General features: G+C 39.4%; 1 protein-coding gene across 5 annotated transcripts in view; it reads right to left on the reverse strand.

Annotated features, from left to right (window-relative positions):
* znfx1 (zinc finger, NFX1-type containing 1) overlaps positions 1-22,047 on the reverse strand; it is a 69,267-nt gene that overhangs the window by 15,372 nt on the left and 31,848 nt on the right. For all 5 annotated transcript variants that reach the window (XM_043710198.1, XM_043710199.1, XM_043710197.1 and 2 more), the window contains exons 5-11: positions 17,347-17,495; positions 17,116-17,259; positions 16,252-16,372; positions 7,351-7,583; positions 6,133-6,272; positions 4,255-4,409; positions 1,372-1,517 (exon numbers count right to left, since the gene is read on the reverse strand). In XM_043710198.1, coding sequence (XP_043566133.1) covers positions 1,372-1,517; positions 4,255-4,409; positions 6,133-6,272; positions 7,351-7,583; positions 16,252-16,372; positions 17,116-17,259; positions 17,347-17,495 — 1,088 coding nt within the window. The remainder of the gene's footprint in view (positions 1-1,371; positions 1,518-4,254; positions 4,410-6,132; positions 6,273-7,350; positions 7,584-16,251; positions 16,373-17,115; positions 17,260-17,346; positions 17,496-22,047) is intronic.

The raw sequence follows: 22,047 nt of genomic DNA on the forward strand, positions 1-22,047 counted from the left end.
AAAGTAAAAACAAAAGAAAGAAGAATTGATATAACTTCGACTCTATTGGAAAACTTAACAGAAAACCAGATTATATAACTGCAAAATAGTAATTGTTCCAATAGTAAAACCCATAAATACACTCTTGACAGAGGCAAGTTCAGTAAAATGGGTTGTTTCTCCAGTTCAGGAGGAAAGAACACCAAGAGAAAGTTCTGTTCGAGAGCAGGGTATGGCAGCTTCTAAAACCAATTTCAAACCCAAACAATGACTGAAAGCTAAACTAAAAGCCTCATTCTACGGGAGCTTGACTCCACCCATTCATGCTGCTTAGATTGTTCCAACTTTAAAAGGAAAACCCAAGACCTCACAAAGTGTTTACTTTATTGGCTTGGAAAAGATAACTCAGTTCAAAACCTCTTTAAAAAGAAAGGACAAAATACACCTCTGAAAGTCATAGTATCGTCACAGTAAACATAACTCATGATAACATCAAAATAAATGACTTCAAAAGAAAACTGTAACATAACCCTAGTATATGAATGTCCAATGACTATTGTTATGGACCAGACCAGGCCCCTGAACATATATTAAAAATGTAGTCTAGCCATTAACTTTATCATGTTTTAAGAGTAAATGTGAGGTGCTGTTTTCCAGATGCTATTCAAACTACTCAACGTTAAGCAAAACAATTTATTTAAGCATGATAGTTAAAATAGAACAAAAGAAAGAGGAACTTGGAATAACCTAACTCCATTGGAAAACTTAACAGAATAATTGATACAGTAATTATTACTAATTAACTGTTAAAATATAATAACATCCCAAATACACCCCTTTGGTAAAAGACAAATTCAGGAAATAAATGGTCTCACATACAGTTTACTAATCCAGGAGGAAAGAACATCAAAAGACAATTGAGAGAGAGTATAGCAGCTGAGAGAGACCCACTGCATTCCAACTCTTCTGAGACCCCAGCAACAACTGCTGAATCTAAAATCACTGATTCGGTGGATGGGAGCTTGACCATACCCACTCAGACTACTTCTATTGTTTCACCTTTTAAAAAAACACCCAAGGCTTCTCAAGTTGATTGTCTTCTCATAGACTGCACAGCACCTCTAATCTCTCTCTAAAAGAAACCAGGATAAAAGATACCTCTTAAAACCATCTTCACACTATGATCTGCTCTCAATCAACTCTGACGCAGTTACTTTCAGCCTTGAAAGGACCTGCACTTCGAACTATGACAGTAGCATTCCCCCCTCCCCCAAACTCCCTAAACTGCTTTGAAAGAGTAGAGAAGATCATCAAAGAAAGCAGGAAGCAATGCCTAACCAAATCAAATGAGCAGTCAATTAAGTGGCAGAAGGGAAGAGCAGCTGTACTGACCTGCTGGTGATCCCCGATCAGGATAAGATGTTGGCAAGCACTGCTGAGTGTTGTTATTAAATGAGCTTCCAGAACCTCAGCTGCTTCCTCTACTACCACAATGCGGGGTCTTAGCTCCTGGAGTACCTTCCTGTATTTCGCTGCACCTAGTTGCATGGATAATTCAAGTCAATACTTTTAGTCATGGAGTCACAACTCCTGATTTTTGTACAAAAGTAAGTATTGCAGATGCTGAAATAAAAACAAGAAATGCTAGAAATACTGTGACCTTTCATCAGGATTCCAGATCCGCCTAAAGATTATTACTCTAAAATTTTAGGCAGAATTTTTGTAGTGAGCCGGATTTGTCGTGATCTGTCACATCAATCTGGGAACAGTTGTGAGTGAGCCTGCAATTTCTCACCATTGATTAGCATGTCAGTTCTCAGCACAGGTCAGACTTCTGGTCATTTTCCAGGAGATTGGGTGAGGTTCAGAATAGCAACTTCATGCTTGTCATTTGTTACGGACCAGATCAAACCCCCTCAAAACATATCAAGGACATAACCTAGACCTGAATTTTTATCTTATTTAGAGGCAAGTGTAAGGGACTGTATTCCAGATGTAATTTAATTGGTCAAATTTTAAAGAAACATATTTTATTCTTACACTTCCGGTAAAATACATACAAAATAGCATAACTTTAACTCGATCAAAATACTTAATAAACTAATATATTATTTAAATACTGTTCATCTACTGTTCCAATATAGCAGCATCTCAAAAACACACCTTCAGCAGAGGCAAATTCAACAAAATAGATTTCCCTCACATGCTATCACCTCCAGTGCAGAAGAACACCAACAGAATGAAACTAGCAGCAGAGAGAGAGAGAGAGAGAGAGAGGGGGGGAGAGAAAGAGAGAGAGGGAGAGATGTATCTCGCAGCTTCATTTTGAACAACTGAAAGCAAAATTAAAATCCTGTGTCTGTTTCACTCATGCTTCTTTTGCCCAATTAAAAAAAACAAAGCGATTTACTCCTCTTTTCATGGGGCAGCCACCTCTCTTCAAGAGAAACAGGACAGGACAAATCTCTCTTAAAGGCACATTTCATCGCACATGAGGGATTCAGTCAGACCCCGTAGTATCCAAAACATGGCCAGAATGAGGTGGTCACCTCCCAACTGCCAGGCTAGGATAAAAGTGACCAGGATTGCTTTGAAACACCCACTCCCCATCCAACAATGTCGACTTGGAAATGATCACAGTTGCAAGTGGAGACTGGAATGGCACAAAGTTGGTCTGGCAGCTAAAGGGGCATGTCAGTCTGTAAGTTCTCCCCCACTCTCTTTCCTGGAACTACAGGCTGTCCCTATTCCATGGTGGAAGGCCTCCCATTCGCAATACTGAGTAAAAATTGTATTGAGTAACATAGTGCAGTACAAGGACCCTTGTTTGATCCCAATGTCAATGAGAAAGTCTAAGCTCAAACCAATTAAGAAAAAGGTTATCAATCTCTCAATGAATTAAAGGAAATAGTGAAGGGAATCCTATAGCTGTGATAGAGAAATGATTTCTCTCTGCTGTTTGAGCAGTGAACATGATGGTGTTGAGTTAGATGGGGCTGTTGTCTTATTGTGTGTTTTCACAACTTGTTAAGGGTAAATAAGTCAGATTTCAGTCTGGGCTTGGACTTGTCCAGTGTAATATCAGGTAGGATCATAACAGGACACTGCCACCACATCTGTGTTCTTCCAGTCTTTTTTGTTTTGATTTTAACATTTTTGTGTTTTCAAATAACTGAGGGAAATTTACTTAAACCTTGCTACAGGTGACACATTTAAGAAGGTTTAAGAAATTCTGAGCTGCTACAATCACCACAATGTGATAATGGACACTGATGACTACCAGGAGAAGCTGCTGTGCAGTTTGTACATATGGACTGTCAACAATGTGCAATGGTGACCTTTTGTCACAATCTATTACTTGGTATGTGTCGTAAAATTCAGAGATGATATACCCAAGCAATGTTAAAATCAACGAAATAAAGAGCCAAATATAGAGTTATGATTACAATAAGAGGAAGTTAAAAGGTTGCCAAGCAGTGAGACTGCTGATCAGCAGACACTGAGTGTGTGCTTCTGGTTCATCAGGTCGGATTCTCCTCTTTCAAGCTGAAATCCACCCAGCCTAACCTCAGTCCTGACTCATTTCTCTCCACTGGGAGGGCATTTGATAGTCATAATGGTCTCCTGACAATACCAAAATGAAAAAGTCTGACTTTTAAGGAAGCAGAAGTATCCCAAACATCAGCGAGTCATTGGCCTTGTAGGTTTTAGGAGAGGCTTACGACTACTAAACAAGATAGGTGGGGACTATGTTTAAGGAAGATGACACCATTACAAGAGCTGGGGAAAGGAGAGAGCTGATGACAGTTACAGCCATTTCGATCACCTTCTACATGGTAGTCGCTGGAAACACCAGTAACGAGGATGGACACTAGGCAAATTTGCAAGGATTACAGTTGAGGAGGATGTGAGCAGTAATGAAGGAAGGGCACAGTGGAATCCAAATTAAATAATGAGACAGGAATAGGAACAGTCTCCCTGCTAGAATACACCTCACTCTCTGTCCATTTCAGGCTGTATTGTCGAAGCCGTTTTTTTGGCCACCCTGTTAAGTGTATCAGCAAAATTCCATACGCAGCATGTATATTTGAATGAGAAACCCATTTATAAACAAGCTTACATTTCTGTTACATACTAGTCACAGAGAAAATCTCCTACTCCTACTTCCAACCCCATTCCTACACGCAAGTTGGTAAATCAAGTTGAGTATTTTGATGTCATTGTTGCATAATCTGCGTTGAGTCAGCACAGTAAGTAAATGTAAAAAGATCACACCTGTTGTTGTCATCCCCACAACCTTAGCCTCCTTCAGAACCCAGAGGTCTTCTTGTAGCCTTAACTCTGCCAACCTGTCAGCTGCTGCTTGGTAGAGCTGCTCATGCTGAATTATCCTTCGTCTTACGTCCGTTTGATACATGGACAACCATAACCTGGAATTTTCAAAGGAATTTTTATAGCATCTAATTCTTCGAGTGCTCACTGGTCTGAAAGTACAGGAAACAATGTGGGAACTTCTTCCTTTAAAACACCACAAACCTAGATGTTGTGTCATGGCTGGGTATTCCTGGAACAAATACACGCTCCACCCTATTCCTACACTTCAGATGTGCAGGAAATTCAAGTACAGTTATAGTACAACTCCATTACTAGCCACTAGACCTGTTTGTTTAGATCATTTTCAGTTATTTGTACTTAGAAATTTGAAGGTACTTCTGTGCTCAGATTCAAACTTACAAAAACATGATCCTGATGGAAATTGAGGTGGTGGTTATTGGAAAGATATTTCTTCTTGAGGGGGAGACCATGACAAGGGACACAGTCTGAAATAAATGTTTCTCTTTGAGGATGGCAATGGGAAGAAATCTTTTCTATCACAGGGTCTTTAGTCTGTGGAATTCTCTTCCACAGAAAACAGTGGAGGCTGAGTCATTTTCAAGGTGGATTAGGCGGCTTTTTGATGGACAAGTCAATTAGGGTTATGGGCATATAGGAAATCAGGAGTTGGACCACAATCAGATCAGCCATGATCTTAGTGAATGGTGGAACAGGCTTGAAGGTCTGAGTTGCCTACTCTTGCTCTTACATCCTGTTTTCCTATGTTCTTAAATTTGGATTGGTTCTATTCCTGGGGTCTCTGTAGTTTCCAGACAGGGATTAAGAGTCCACTTCCACCTTCTTTATCGTCACTATCAAACTATGCTTCCTCAGGACAAAGGTGAAGAAAATGTGCCCTGTTATTTCAATTTGCTGGTGGCAAGTTCTAAAATAAGGTACCTCTTGCAACATTTGATCAGTTTCTCAGAAATGCATGTTACATCTCACTACATTTAATACCTTCTAAACGTAAAGATAAAAATGTTTTTTGAAAACCATTTGAGTAAAACAGATTAATTTCTATCAAATGAACTCATGTTACCAAAGTGGTGACAACATATTTATTGATTAATAAAACTCAATAACATCATGCAAGGTTTCTGTGGCATATATAACTTGGTTTCTTTTTTAATGTTGTGAATTTTAAATATGAATTTTAAAACCACTTGCTAAGTCAAATTGTGTGGCTTCAGTAAACTTAGTTCAATGATTCCATGAGTGAGAATCATAGAACCATAGAATCCCTACAGCATGGAAGATGGGCATTTGGCCCATTGAGTCCACACCGTCTCTCCGAAGAGCCCCCATCCCACCCTATCCCAGTAATCCTGCATTTCCCATGGCTAATTCACCTAGCCTGCACACCCCTGGACACGAAAGGCAATTTAGCATGGTCAATCCACCTAACTTGCACATCTTTGTCCTGTGGAAGGAAACCAGAGCACCTGGAGGAAACCCACACAGACATGAGGGGACTGTGCAAAGTCCACACAGATAGTCGCTCGAGACTGGAATTGAAACCGGGTCCCTGACACTGTGATGCAGCAGAGTTAACAATGAGCCACCATGCCAAACACAAGAAATAAGTAGCTTCATTTGGGAAAAACCTATTTCATACAGAACCCCAATAAGCTGCAGTAGAGGTATTTCTCTGAATGATAAAGCTCTGTTCAGTGGCAAGGTTATATAGTCTCAAGAACACTGGAGTTTAGCAACAAAAAGCTGGGCAAATACAGCAGGAAATCTTGAGGGAAATCAAGAGCAGCACTCAGCTCTGACCTGTACAGGCGCCATCGATCTTTGAGAGGAAGCATCCAGATATTGAAAATTCTCTCCTCCTCTTGTGCAGTCATAGCACCACTCTTGCGGAGTTCCGCCTGTGCTTTCTGTTTCATTTTCTTCCTTTCACCCCGTTGCACCTGTTTCAAAACAGGAACAATGCACTTCAAGTGGGATTGAATAATCACATGAAAAAAATATACGTTGGAATAAAACACAGTTTTAGGCAATGCAGGGGATAAACTTCAGGAATCTTTTAAATGATTACATATGTGACATGTTACTTCTACAATGTATTCTTTTCCAACTATGTGTTAGCTTCAGAGAATCTCATCCAGCCCACTTGGCCTCAAATCTCTAAGCAAATGCTCTGATGTGCACTGATAGCAGTAAGCTTCCCATTGCCATGGCATACTCTGAGGACTTTTATATCAATTTGTGCACGCTCATACTGATGGAGCGAAGAGTTGAAATTTCATGGACTGAATTATATTGAGACTCCCCCACTGCCTTGCCTCAACTTAGAAAGGGGAGTTGTCTGTCCAAGGGAAGAATGGCTGCCCTAAGTTATTTAATCACTAATAGGCTGAAGATGGGATTTCTGCCACTCAAGGAGAGGACATCCCACCTGAAAGAGCTGCCAGCCAATCAGAGGCCAACAGCTGTCAAAGTAGCAGCAGCGCCAACATGAATAGTGGTCACTGTCAGTACTACACTTGGGCAATAAGAGGTAAGAATCAGAACTTTGTAACTGTCAGGAGTCAGCAGAGAGGGTAGGGGGTGCTGAGGTTTAGGAGTTCGTTATGGAAGGGAAACCTTGGGAGTGGTTGCAAATTGGGGAAGGGAAGTTGGGAGAAGGACCAGGGAACCACTTAAGGAGTGATATTGCCACTACTAAACCATGCGGGGAAATCTGTGAGTTGGCCACCTGAATGCGAGTCTGTCCTGCCAGTTAAATGAGTGTGGTGGTGGGAAGAAGTCCTCAAGTGGAAATATATTATCCACTTTTGAAGAGGCTCACTTGATCCACTGGTGGGCAGGTAGTATGAGTCCAGCCCTGCTGCTGGTGTATTTACAGTGGGGTCCGAGTGGACATGTAGGACATGCCACCTTGCTTTCAAAACTGTCAGCAAGAGAGCATTAAATCCAGCCCAAACTTCAGTGATGAGTCCAACTAATCATGACAGCAGCTCTAAGTTTCAAAACCTCTGGATTCACCTGCCAGCCATCTTGGTCCTGTGGATTTCCTCTCTGAGCTCCCCGGTTGTTAAGATTCATTGCTAACAAGGTGTTTGCCAGTTCGTTAAGATCAGCATCTTGTTTCTTCTTGGTCCTCATTTTTGGCTCATCGTCATCAATCATTCTATCTCTCTGGATAAGCTCTGCTTCCTCAGAGATTTGAATCAATTCATCCTCCATATCTTCATCTTCCAGATCCTCCTGCTCTTCATCTTCAAAAAAAAAATGCAATAAGAAGGTATATAACATGAGAGACAGGAGCAGGGTTGAGTCATATCATCTTGTTTACCTCCCATGCTGTTCAACTGGATCATAGCTCATTTTCCATCTCAACTCCATTTCCTTGTCCAACTCCACATCCCTTGATCTCCAAATGTATTGTCTGCATTAAGCTTACTTAATAATTGAGTACCATTGCTCAATAGGACAGTAAATTCTGAAAAACACAACCATCTGAGTGAAGGAAATTGTCCTCATCTCAGTTAAAATTGACCAATCCCCAATCCTAAAACTGTAATCCCTGGTTTCTAAACTATTGTCATATGATTCATTGAGAAAACTTCTCATTCTTCTAAATTCCACAAAATATAGGCCTATTCTAATAAATCTCACACAGAACATAGAACATTAGAACGCAGTATAGGCCCTTCGGCCCTTGATGTTGTGCAGACCTGTGAAACCAATCTGAGGCCCATCTAACCTGCACTATTCCATTTTCATCCATACGTCTATCCAATGACCATTTAAATGCCCTAAAATGTGGCCAGTCTTCTACTGTAGCAGGCAGTGTGTTTCACGCCCCTAATATTCTGAGTAAAGGAACTACCTCTGACATTTGTCCTTTATCTATCACTCCTCAATGTAAAGCTATGCCCCCTCGTGCTAGCCATCACCATCTGAGGAAAAAGGCTGTCACTGTCCACCCTATCTAACCCTCTGATTATCTCAATTACGTTACCTCTCAACCTGCTTCTCTCTAATGAAAACAGCCTCAAGTCCCTCAGCCTTCCCTCCATGCCAGGCAACATCCTAGTAAATCTCCTCTGAATCCTTTCCAAAACTTCCACAACATTGCAATAATGTGGTGACCAATACTGTACGCAATATTCCAGGTGCAGCCGCACCAGAGTTTTGTACAACTGCAGCATGACCTCATCGTTCGAAAAATCAATTCCTCTACCAATAAAAGCTAAAACTGTATTCCTTCTTAACAACCCTATCAACCTGGGTGTCAACTTTCAAGGATCTATGTACATGGACACCGAGATCTCTCTGCTCATCTACACTACCAAGAATCTTACCATTAGCCCAGTACTCTTTATTCCTGTTGCTCCTTCCTAAGTGAATCACCTCACATTTATCCGTCTTAAACACCATTTACCACCTCTCAGCCCAGCTCTGCAGCTTTTCAATGTCCCTCTATAACCTACAACATCCTTCTGCACTATCCACAGCTCTACTGATATTAGTGTCATCTACAAATTTACTAATCTTCCGTCCATGTCCTCATCCAGGTCGTTATAAAAATGACAAACAGCAGTGGACCCAAAACAGATCTTTGTGGCATACCACTAATAACTGAACTCCAGACTGAACATTCCCCATCAAACACCACCCTTTGTCTTCTTTCAGCTAGCCAATATCTGATCCAAACTGCTAAATCATCCTCAATCCCATGCATCTGTATTTTGTGCAATAGCCTACCATGGGGAACCTTGTCAGATGCCTTACTGAAATCCATATACACCACATTAACTGCTTTACCCTCATCCACCTGTTTGGTCACCTTCTTAAAGAACTCAATAAGATTTGTAAGGCACGACCTAACTTTCAACAAAACCATGTTGACTATCACTAATCAGCTTATTATTTTCTAGATGATTGTAAATCCTATCACCTTTTCCAACACTTCACCCACAACTGAAGTAAGGCTCCCTGGTCTATAGTTACCAGGGTTGTCTCTACTCCCCTTCTTGAACAAGGGAACAATATTTGCTATCCTTCAGTCTTCTGGCACTATTCCTGTAGACAATGACAACATAAATATTGGCAATGTCCTCCCTGGCTTCCCAGATATTCTTAGGATAAATCCCATCTGGCCCAGGGTACTTATCTATTTTTACACTTTCCAGAGTTGCCAATACCTCTTCTTCATGATCCTCAATCCCATCCAGTCTAGTAGCCTCTATCTCAGCAGTCTCCTCAAAAACATTGTCTTTTTCCAGTGTAAATACTGACTAAAAATATTCATTTAGTGCTTCCCTATCTCCTCTGACTCCACGCACGACTTCCCACTATTATCCTTGATTAGCCCTAATTTTATTCTATTCATTCTTTCATACCTATAGAAAGCCTTTGAGTTTTCCTTGATCCTATCTGCCAATGACTTCTCATGTCCCCTCCTGGCTCTTCGTAACTCTTTCGGTCTTTCCTGGCTAACCTGTAACTCTCAAGCACCCTAATTGAGCTTTCACATTTTATCCTAATATAAGCTTTCTTCTTCCTCACCTCACAGGTCAATCTTTACTGTAAACCCGCGAAGATAAAAACACCTTTCTTTGATGAAGAGATGGAAACTGTACATATAATTTCAGGTGTAGTCTCATTAATTCCCTTTACTTCATTCTCCAAACTCCTTAGAATAAAAGTGAACACAGCACATGCTGTCTATAGTGCCTTTATTGTAATAAAACATCCCCAATCACTTTTCATGTATGAATAAACCTAAGTTAGATGCCAAGCCATATTAATAATGTGATGGTCTAAAGATAAGTGAATTCAATTTTGTGAATGGATTGGAGAAATTGGGGAGGCTGTCCTTGTAGAAGAGTAGGTTGGGAAGAGATTTGATTTTCAAAATCATGAAAAATCGAGGCATAGGAAAAATAAAGGAATTTTATTGGTGGAGAACCAGAGGACACCAATGGCAAAAAGAATCAAAGGCAATAAGAGGGCAAACCCTTTTAGGGAGCAAGTCATTAAGTCCTGGAGTAAGAGTGGTAGATGGCAGATTCGATTGTGACTTTCAAAAGGAAACTGGATAATTCTTTTAAGAGGAAAGTTGGTCAGGCTAAAGGGAAAAGGCAGGGGAATGGGACAAGCTTGTGTTGGCCTTTGCAAAGAGCTAGTTCAAATATGATGGGCGGAATGACCTTCTTATGCTGTGATTCAAAAAGGAGATATTAGGACAAATGTCCAAAGGTTTGGTCAAAGAGATCCATTTGAAGAGAAACTATGAAGAAGGAAATATTGGTAGAAAGGCTGGAGAGGTTGAGAGTTGAAATTCCAAAACATTTAGAGCCTAGAAAACTGAAGGTACAGTTGCAACTGTTGGAATGATTGCGCATTTCCAATTATTACTGTACCAGAATTGCTGGAACACAGAAATCTCAGCAAGCAGTCATGATTGGAAGATATAACCAATGTAGGGAGCAGCAAGGTCTTTGAATACAATGATAATAATTTCCAAGGTTGAAGTGTTGCCTATTCAGGAACCAAAGTGGGTCAGCATGCATAGGGATGAACGGGGATTAGGATGTTGACCAGTTTGGACACAGGCAGCAAAAGTTTGAACCAACTCAAGTTTGCACAGAGGAATGAGGATGGTCAACCATGAGTGCATTAGAACACCAAGTCCAGAGGTAATAAAGTCATAATTGAGCATTTCAGCAATAAATGAGCTGAGCAAAGGACACAGTCAGGTATTGTGATTAAGGTGGAAATAGACAATCTTAATGTCAGTATCGATACATGGTTGAAACCTGACCTAGGAGTCAAACATAACAACAAAGTTATGATCAAGATTTGAATGCAAGGACATTTAAATTCCTCTGCATCATTATTTACTAGTGACATTATTAAAAATTTATTTTACTCTCTATCCTTCGTGCCAAAGTAGATAATTGTACAGTTGACTCAATCTTGCACAATCATTTAATCTTTCTGTAACCACTTCGTGTCCTCCTCACATTTACTTTTCCATCAGTTTTCCATTAGCAACCTTCTACATATTACACTCAATCCCCTCATCCAAGATGGTATTGATTGGAAATAACTAAGTCCCTAATACTGATCCTTGCAGCACCCCACCAGTAATAACCTGCCAACTCAAAAATGATCTATTTTCTCTCCATTGATCTAAACTAATACATTACTCTCAGCCCAGTGTAGTGAGACCTATTCTTGACATCTATGTGAATGTGAAGCAACCCTTTCGTGATTTGGCACAGAGGACTCCTGGCCTCTGTGAAGTGTAGCACTACTGGGTCAACTATTCAAGTTAAAAGCAACCATTGCTTTAAAGACCAACAATATATTGCCATTGCTGAAATAAGAAGAGGTTATGAGAGACAATTAATCCACCCTCAAAATTGAGACTTTAGGTCTTCAGAATTTTATTTTCTATATATATTGTATTTCCACTTATTACATATGTCAAGCCATCTACTTTTTGTTTGTTTTAATGATTGTGAGGGTATTCTGGGGTTTTAAATTTGTATAGCTTAAATTGTATAGTAGTAGATTAGGAATTCTTCCTTTTCTCTGCCAGTTATTAAAGTTAAGTGTGTTACAATAAACAAGTTATTTTCTGTTAATGATGTGAATTTCCTTTGTCCTGGATAGCAATGTCAGGCAAATTGGCTATTGTTAAATTGGGATTGTATAGATTTAGCACAGCATGTGCAATAGTGCAACACGATTATTGTTGCACTTCTCCCAGAGATTTAGGAGATTAGTGTTCAGGATCTTTTGAATGAGGTCAACGTAAAATTGGATGCGGAGTTAAAGTGCGTGGTAAAAGATAAACAGAAAGATGTCAGTTTTCACATACTAAAATAACATGCATTGGAAACAGCTAAAACCATCCTGCCATTAGAATAGATATTCCTGATGGATTTAACCAAAAGTAACCAAGGCTAGACTGCTAAAATAGGAAAATAAGTTAAAAGTGGAATTGCCTCCCGGAACTAAAAAGGCAGAGCTAATTGAAATATTCACAAAACTTCAGGGAACATGTGAACAGGAGAAACTAGGTATACAGAGAGCTGAGTCACTCGAGTTAGCTAAAACTCAGTTGCGGTCCAAGCAGCTAGATTATGAAATAGAATTGAAGCTGATGGAAATAAAAAAAAACGGAATTTAAACTTAAAAGCCTGAATTTGAAATTTAGAGAGAGGTCAAACATAAAAAGAGTGTGTTTAAGAAGACAGAACTAGAGATTCATAAATAAATGGGTAAAGAAAGGGTAAAAGTGGAGAGAGATAGGAAATACCATCTTAAAATGTTGCAGTTCACAGAAGTGACATCAGATGAGAAATTTGCAGGGAAAGAGTGTGGAGGCATTCTTTATGTTATTTGAAAAACTAGTAAGACAAACAAAGTGGCCAGGGAAAACTAGATAAGTTGACAGGTGGAAGACATGAAACATATGCATCACTGTCAGAGAAATTTCTATGGATTATAACGTTATTAAAATAGAAGGCTATTCTTGGTGAATAGGAGTTTGTTTCTCAAGCAAAAGTTTTGAAATTTGGGGAAGCAGCCTGTGCAAACATATACTGAATTTCAAAGGGTGAATCAAAGTGATTGTGACAGATGGAAAGGAACATGAGGAGTAAACACCATGCATGAAGTTCTCAGAGAAATTATTCTCTTAGAAGAGCTTAAAAACTCATTAGGTTTTGTAGTAAAAACCTTTGTTGAAGACCAGAGAGTGACAACTGCTGGACAGACAGCAGGAATGGCTGATGATTGTGAAATAATGAATAAAACAAAACCTTTATTCCATCTACCTCAAACTCAAGAAGGATACAGAAAATCAAAAGGATGGGAAGTAGCCAAGATAAAGAAAAGAGAGTTGGAAATGTGCTAAGATCCTCTTCTCAGATCAGGAAAGAAGGTGTTGAGGGTGTCAGTGAAATAATGTAGGACACCCTTGTTCAGAATGCTCAAAGTTACATGGGAAGCTCATGTGACTTATTTGGATTTGTAAGAGTGGGTCCAGAGAGGAGACGAAAGAAACAAAAACACCAGAACAAACGAGCTCGGACTATGAAATGGAAGTTAACACTGCTGTCAGTGCAGGAATGGTGAATAAGGTAAAGATCTTTTACAGAAAGTAATGGTAACTTCTTTTTCTTTAAATGATGCAGCTAGACACAAGAATTCTAAGAGAAACAGGAGCTACTGACACTCTTTTGCTGGAGAAAGAGATAATTTACCATTCAGAGAGTGCAATAAAAGCCGAAGAGTTAATAAGCAAGTAGAGACTATATCCTGGTTCTTTTTTACAAAGTGCAATTGGAAAGAGACTTGATGTCTAGAACAGTAGGAAAATAGTAAGAATTGCTAAGAAATTACGCAGGATCAGAGTGAACTTACTCCTAGGTAAGGATATGGCTGCTGTAAAAATCATAGACTTTCTGTGGTTATGGGAAAAACTGAGTAAGGTTAAAGAGATGGAACAGGCATAGCAACAAGTCCCAGGTATTTTTCCATCATGTATGATGACTAGAGCAATTATAAACAGAATGTTATCATTGTTGAAATTAGAAGGAATTAATAGAAAGAGTTTAATCCACCCATCAAATCGGGATTTCTGATCTTCAGAATTTAATTTTACTTGTTTTTTTTCTTTTAACTATCCACAAAAATGTATCAAACTGTCTTAATTGTAAACAAATGTGTAGGTATTCTCAGGTTTTATATGGGCATAATTCAAAACTGCATAGTAATTTCTTCTTTTCTCTTCAGTAGTTAAAGTTATAGAGTCATACGGCATGGAAACAGACCCTTCGGTTCAACCAGTCCACCTTGACCATAATCCCAAACTAAACTAGTCCAACCTGCCTGCGCTTGGTCCCTAACCCTCCAAACATTTCTTATTTATGTACTTATAACTTACTGTAAAAAATCTAACAGTAAAGCTAGAAATAAGCCTGAATCTCAGAAGCAGCTACAAGATCCAAGGTACTCTCAAACCACCATTTCATTTCAGTGTATTAGAATACATGAGTTACTTTTTTTAAGCTCTGAATTTCTTCTGTCCTGAAAGGCAGTCCATCAAACAAGCTGATCAGCTTGTTTGTTTAATTGGAATTTTATACATTTTGTGACAGCTTGTCGACCAGTGAGGGGGTGATCATTTGCACACTCTTCCCAAGTTATGTTGTGACATAATAATACTGGGAAAGCAGATCAATACACTGGAGGGGTGGGATAAGTAGTCAGCTTGGCCCTGTTCAAGATGAACTGTAGTCTCTCCAGTCAGGATAGTTATGGAAATTCTACCATGGAAAACCATATCTTTTTCCAATGCAGTGACAGGAAGATTAAATCTTTTGGGCATGATAGCGACAATACTACAGGACAACCAAACACTCCAAACTTGTTATTAAACTATGAATTGAAGATGGAGATTGAACTTGATGCTTTCATTACAGAGGTTAAAGGTTTTCTTAACCACGCTTGAAAGAGCATCAAATTAAGGTATAGCAGCAAAAACGTACACAAAATAATTCACCCTATGAATAATGTACTTTGACAGCCATTTAACAGGTGGCAGGATCAAAGGTGACAAGTTTGCAACACAGTTTCTTCTGGGCTTTCAAGTTAAGGTTGATAATCATATAACACTAGGTTATAGTCCAACAGGTTTATTTGGAAATATTAAGCTTTCGGAGCACTGCTCCTTCATCAGGTAGTAATGGAGCAGGATCATAAGACACAGAATTTATACTAAAAGATTACAGTATCATGCAACTGAAATAATATATTGAACAAACCTAGATCGCTGTCAAGCCTTTCATCTGTTAGAAGGGTTTGCAGGTTTCGGTTCATTAACATGTAAACCCCAGAACTTCTTTTAAGCCATATTCTCATGATAGCTTAAGATTTTATTTAAAAAGTGACATCTCAGCTCAGACAATGCATTAAAGGTTTGCGGTTAGAGTCTGTATCCCAATCTTGAGTCAAACTGGTTCTATTTCCAAACTAGGAATTTATAATATGTTACATGGATGGACTGCCTGCACTAACTCCCTGCAGATTGTGCGCATTTTGAGCAAAATAGAATATATCTGCAAATACAATCCTGCAAATGCAAACTCACCCCATAGACTTATTTGTGTGTGTGTGCATATGAGAGAGAGAGAGTGTGAGTATGAGTGTGAGTGCACATGAGAGAGAGTCTGTTTGCATGTGTGCGTGCTTGATAGAGTGTGTGCGTGTGTGATTGAGTATAAGCCTGTCAGAAGGTGTATTCATAAGTGTGTGTGTGTGTGCGCGCGCGCGTGTGTGATGTAACATTTTATAAATTCCTACTTTGGAAATAGAACCAGTCTGACTCAAGATTGGGATACAGACAGACTCTAACCTCATACCTTTAATGCATTGTCTGAACTGAGATGTCACTTTTTAAATAAAATTTTAAGTTATCTTGAGAATGTGACATAAAAGTAGTCTGGAATTTACATATTAATCAACTGAAACTTGCAACCCATTCTAACAGATGAAAGACTTAACAGCAATCTCGGTTTGTTCAATGTAGCATTTCAGTTGCATGACATTGTAATCTTTTGCTTTCTGTATCTTATGATCCTGCTCCACAACCACCTGATGAAGGAGAGCACTCCGAAAGCTAGCGCTTCCAAATAAACCTGTTGGACTATAACCTTGTGTGATTTTAAACTTTGTCCATCCCAGTCCAACACCAACATCTCCACGTCATGGCTTTCAAGTTAAGGAGATCATGTTAATTGGTTAATGGTACTACTGAAAATAAAAGTCAGCAGGGGAAGTAACAGAAGATGATATTGTTTGTATTTTAAATTCATTACATTTTTTTCTTTTAAATTCTGAACATGACAGTGGAGATTTTACCAGCATTCTCCAAGTTCTGTGGATCTGCTCCAGGAATTGCAGTCACACTCATGAAACCAAGGCCCAGCCACTCTACCAGTAATGAATACCTTGTTCCAAGGAAGCCAAAATCATCGAATACCTGTAAAAGCATTAAAATATCCAGTGAAAGTTAGTTTCAATATCTTGAACACCGTTACTGGCACGACATACAGCATAAGCCCTCAGACAACCATGTAAAATGAGTTTGGTAATATTTTTAAACTTTAACTGTGTTAACAAACACCTTGAGTATTCCTAACCCCAGTGGAATCACACTTCAACTTTTAAATTATAAGCAAACTTCTTCAATTAGCACTGAGGCTTCCCAGCACTGATCTGAAGTAATGGCAAAAACAATGCATTCGGTCCATAAGAACCAGAACTCAGAACAATCAGCTTCTGACGTCAACCAGTGACTTCTGTTAGCAGAGCATGCTTACAGGCATCAGTTGAGAACTAGATAGTAACTTGATAGCACCTCCAAGGTAAAAATCCGACTTTTAATTGGACCTCTTTAATGTTAATGTCGATCTCTCTGCACCTTCTCGGCACTGTAATATTGTATTCTGCACTCTGTGCTGTTACCCTGATGCACCTGTACAGAATAATTTATCTGTAAAGCACATTAGACAACACCTTTTACTGGACCTCGCTACACATAACAATAATAAATCAAATCAAATCAAAATAGCTGTCAATAACATCTAGGCTCATCTGAAAAATATGCCCTTCTGGAAGACACACAAGCATTCTTATAAAACCACAATTTCACTGACATCAATATGTTTGGAACAGATATTGCATTATTGAAAAAATATAGAGAGACATCTTGTGTGATCTTACCAGTCCATTCTGCAAGCTGTTCCAATGTACTGCAGAAATATATTTCTCTAAATACTGTTCGTGAAGAACCCCTTGCGTTGTGCACTCCAATTGCTGTGCTGCTGCTCGAATCTTCTGCTCCGATTCTCTCATTTGATTGGTGACCTTTATTGGACACAAATTGAAAAGACAGTGATTTTTGCCAACAATAACACAAAGTCATGGGATTTCAGCATCATACTGCAACCTTACCTCGAAATAGGCGCCTCGTAAGTGCTGGGGAAGTTTTCTTCTGAAATCTCTGCTGTTTCTCAGTTCCTTCAGTGTAAATCTTTTCAGTAGTTCACTGTTACTTCTTCCACCCACCCTGACTAGGCCAGTGTGCAAGAATCCATAGATCCCTGAACAAGAAAAAAGCACAAATGGACAATGACATTTATTATAAAGTTATCTGGCCAAATTTCTCTCTAAAATAAAACAAAGAATTTCAGCTGCTGGAGCTCTGATGCAAAAACAGAAATTATTAGAGAAACTCAACAGCTCTGGCTGTATCCACGGTGAGAAAGTCAAGTTAATGCTTCGAGTCCAAAGACCCTTCTACATGATTAGATTAGATTCCCTACAGTATGGAAACAGGCCACTTGGACCAATAAGTCTACACCGACCCTCCAAAGACAGAATTGCCAGGCCTGCCTTTGATGCCTTTGTGTCTGATACCCTGGACCTCTCTTCACACAGGAACTCAAGCCCATGATAAGCACAAGCTGTAACTTCTCGACACTGGCTCCCAAGAAGTAGGCCTCAACCAACTGATATCAGAACCCGAACACGGCCAGCATCTGAATACCTGGCAGCTTCTGGTGAGCTGGAATGCCATTGTTAAGGCTTGCAATACTCATTGATTGGCACTCAAATGATTGAGTTTTATCAGCAGTGGAATGGTGAGTTAGTTGATGCCTAACACACCCACCCCCTCCCCACCCATTTGGCCGCAAATTTGGAAAATCATGACCATGCTTCTTGAAAGCTCACAATGCCAATTTCGTTTGTCAACTGATGCCTGGAGTTTCTCAGCAGAAATTTGAGGGATGGCTTCAAGCTCTTTACTTGACCATCAATTGTTCAGTTATGCAGCCAGTTAAATTAGCTACTGTTCTGACTGAATTCCCTGCCATGGCAAAAGTGCATCGCAGTTTTAAAAAAAAAAAAGTATTTTATCTCAACACCATCTTGCTGCACTCCCATTGCCTGATCTCAGCTCAAGCAACATTTTATAAATGACCCTGACTGATCTGGCTTCAATCCACAACTCTGCGCTTAACTCTAGCTACAAAGCTAATTTCTGTAAACTCATTTCAAATTAAAAGTGTCACATCAATATATACTGTACTGAAATGGCCTTTAGCAGAAATAAATGACAGTCTGCGTGACTGTAGTAAATGACTCCAATGGTTTTCCACTTGCCTGCAGCCTTTAACACAGCTCCTTTAATACATCACCTCATCATCCAGAGGGATAGGATAGACTTTATCTGGCTCCGCTCTGTTTATCTAGGCATTGACAGACAACAACCTCCATTGACTTCTCTTCTACTGGAGTCCCTCAAAGATCCAACTTTGAGCCTCAATTATTTCTTATCCAAATGTGGTTGCTACACATTAATCAAAAACATATCAGCTTCCAACATGTATGCTGCTAATACCCAGTTCAATATGACCCCACCTCTCTCAAGTGTTCCATTATCTCTGATTTGTCATACACTTTGTCACACATCCAATTGTGAACAGACAAAAATTTCTGCTAAGTTCTGGAATGGCTCTTTTGCAAACTCCATTTCCAAGCTTGATACTGTTTGTTATCAACTAAATGTTAGTCAACATAATATATATTACAGAGTTCTTCTTGAGTCAGATATCGAAAATTTATTTACAAACCATTTATAAGGCTCCAATATCACAGATTGTCCAAGGAGCAGCAAACATGGACAGATTACCATCTCACTCTTATTCCCTGTTAAGAAACTGCATTACATTTCTGGCAGGACATTCTCCTTCAAAAATGTGGAGCAGACTTAAATCTACTTAAATCAGACTTAAAGGTGCCTTGAAGTGCAGGATAATCACAGAAAGTCAAACCATTCCTCCTTTCTCATGGCAGTAGTTAGGTATTTTATGATTTAAATGTCCAATTAACAGCCACTTCCGCAGCTCCTGTGAAATAGCATCTAACGTAATTATTTGGTAAGGATACCAGGTGGGTAGGATACCAGGACACAAGTTCATAAGGGTGCCAGGTAAATGAGGGAGTCTTTAAAATTAGTTTGGGATATTAGGTCCCGTGGGTGGATATTATGTCCAGGAATGTGGAGGGGCACCACATGGTGGGGGAGGTGGGATATCTGGTTCCTGAATGGAGGGGAAGATTGTCAGATTCCAGGGATTAGTGGATGTTGGGTCTCTGGGAGAGAGAGGCGAAGGTGACCTTAGATAGAAAAGTGGTTTTTGAGTCCCAAAAGAAGAGGGAACTTTGGGTCCCAGGTGAACAGGGATTGTCAAGTCCAGGGGTGGGGGAGATAATTTGTTAGGTCAGAATCCAGTGGCTATAAGGATTCTGGGGAAGGTGTCGTTTGAAGGTGTGTGCCAAGTTGAGAGATCAGTTTAATAGCTAACCAGGAGTTAAACTTATCTTTTTAATTGCCTAATATTTCCGAGGTAACTGAACTGCAGCAGAACCCTCTGAATTCTCGGATTTAAATAGATGTTTTCAGAGAGTTCAAGGCACATAAGGATTGCTCATTGGAAATGTTAAATTCCCAGGCAAATTCCTCAGACTCTACTGTATCAGACCTTATGATTAATTTTGTGACAGGCATCTCTTGTGAAAGAGATGGAAGGAAGTGGACAATTTCTGGTTTGAAAGGGGCTTACCATGAGATTTCTTAGAACTGGAAAGTCTGAAGGTTAAAGGCGTATGGTGGTTCACCTACAGTTTATATATAAACATTGTGGAGAGGAGACAAGCAAAGCTTTCATAAAAAAAGGATCTGTCACTTTCTTGAATATGTTCAAGGCTTTTTTTATTATTATTCGTACATGGGATGAGGGCATCACTGGCTAGGCAAGCATTTATTGCTCATCCCTAATTTCCCAGAGGGCAGTTAAGAATCAACCACATAGCTGTGGGTCTGGAGTCAGATGTCGGCCAAACCTAGTAAGGATAGCAGATTTTCTTCTTTAAAAGGACATTAGTGAACTAGGTGAGTTTTAGGACAATCAACAATAGATTCATGCTCATCATTAGGCTCTTAATTCCAGATATTTATTTAATTCAAATTCCACCATTTGCCATTGCGGGGTTTGAACCCCTGTCCCCAGAACATTACCTGGATCTTTGGATTAAGAATCCAGTGATAATACCATTAAGCTGTCATCTCCATAGCCTTCTGTAATAGATAATTCCACAGGTTCACTATCCTTCGAGTAAGGGAGAAAGTGAACACTGCAGATGCTGGAGATCAGAGTCGAGAGTGTGGTGTTGGAAAAGCATAGCTGGTCAGGTAGCATCGAGAAGCAGGAGAATCCAAGTTTCAAGAATAAGCTCTTCCTCAGGAATTATGCTCAAAACGTTGATTCTCCGGCTCCTCAGATGCTGCGTGACTGGCTGTGCTTTTCCAGCACCACACACTTCGACATCCTTCGAGTAAAGACAACCTTCTTTATCTTGTTGAAAATGATCTGCCCCATATCCTGATAAAAATGTCCCCAGGTTCTAGGCTTCCCAACCAGGGAAAACAACCTTCCTGCATCCAATCTGTCCAGCTGATCCCTTCTCATCCCTCTGAACTCGGGCTCAGTCATATCAATCTCTCCTCATAGGGCATAGGTATATCAAACTTATTAGCCCCTCCTCCTTCCCACTGGTTTAAAACTTAAGAGTCTTTCTCACCTAATTCTCTTCAGTTTTACCTGAAACATTAACTCTATTTCTTTCTACATCAATTATTATAGCAGGGTATTGGAAGTATTCAATAAATAAGTGCCATGATACAGGATTGGGAGTTACTGCCAGACATTCCCCCTTCAAATGGGAAGCAGTCTACTAACACTTGCCATCTAGGCTCCGGGAAAATAATTAACCACTGAGTTTGTCAATTTATTATTATTTATACTCACACAGAACCTTTCTCAATTGCATATGATTATGTTTAGGGAAAGATCAGGAAAGGTAAGTTTTTGAGAGGTTCCAGATGGTCAAAGAAGGAATTTGAATTTATAAAAAATGGGTTGCATGCGCTCAAGATGTCTCAAAGCAAGTTTCAGACAATGATTTATTTTTAAAGCCCAGTCACTTGTTTTATTGAGTATACTCAAAAGAATGATGTATAAATGGTTTGTTTCACTAGTACCATGGCACTAACTGAAGTAGTATCACATATAAACAATGGGGCTGGTTCTGGTTGCAAGTGACTCTTGCAGGATGTGATTTGAAGACAGGATTAGAACACAACAACCTGATTCTCCAACCCACACTCATCCTTCGTATTGTTCTGCACTAGCAGGAGAGTTACAAAATTTCAGTCTTATGTCTCAAACTGGTAACCAATACAAGGTTGACTGCAATGTGTCTAGCCATTCTGCATTTATCAACTGATCGATGAATGAAGCAAACTGCTCTTTGATCCAGATGTGAATGGAAGTTTGTCACATTGTATTAAATAGATTTATGCCATAAATACAAATTGCAACGAGAATAACAAGATCATCTCCAAGGTATAGTACAATCACTCTCTGACATTTAATATAAAGGACTCTACAAAACAAAAACATTTTGATTAAGTATCCAAGTTAATTTATGTAAATGTATTCAAGATAGTAAACGGTTTGTAGTCAGCATATTTGAATGACAATCCAGTACAACATCGGGGTGCTTAATAAAGTATACAAAAATGAAATT

The sequence above is a fragment of the Chiloscyllium plagiosum genome, chromosome 20 (genome assembly GCF_004010195.1).
Source record: "Chiloscyllium plagiosum isolate BGI_BamShark_2017 chromosome 20, ASM401019v2, whole genome shotgun sequence".
NCBI classification, from domain to species: Eukaryota; Metazoa; Chordata; class Chondrichthyes; order Orectolobiformes; family Hemiscylliidae; genus Chiloscyllium; species Chiloscyllium plagiosum.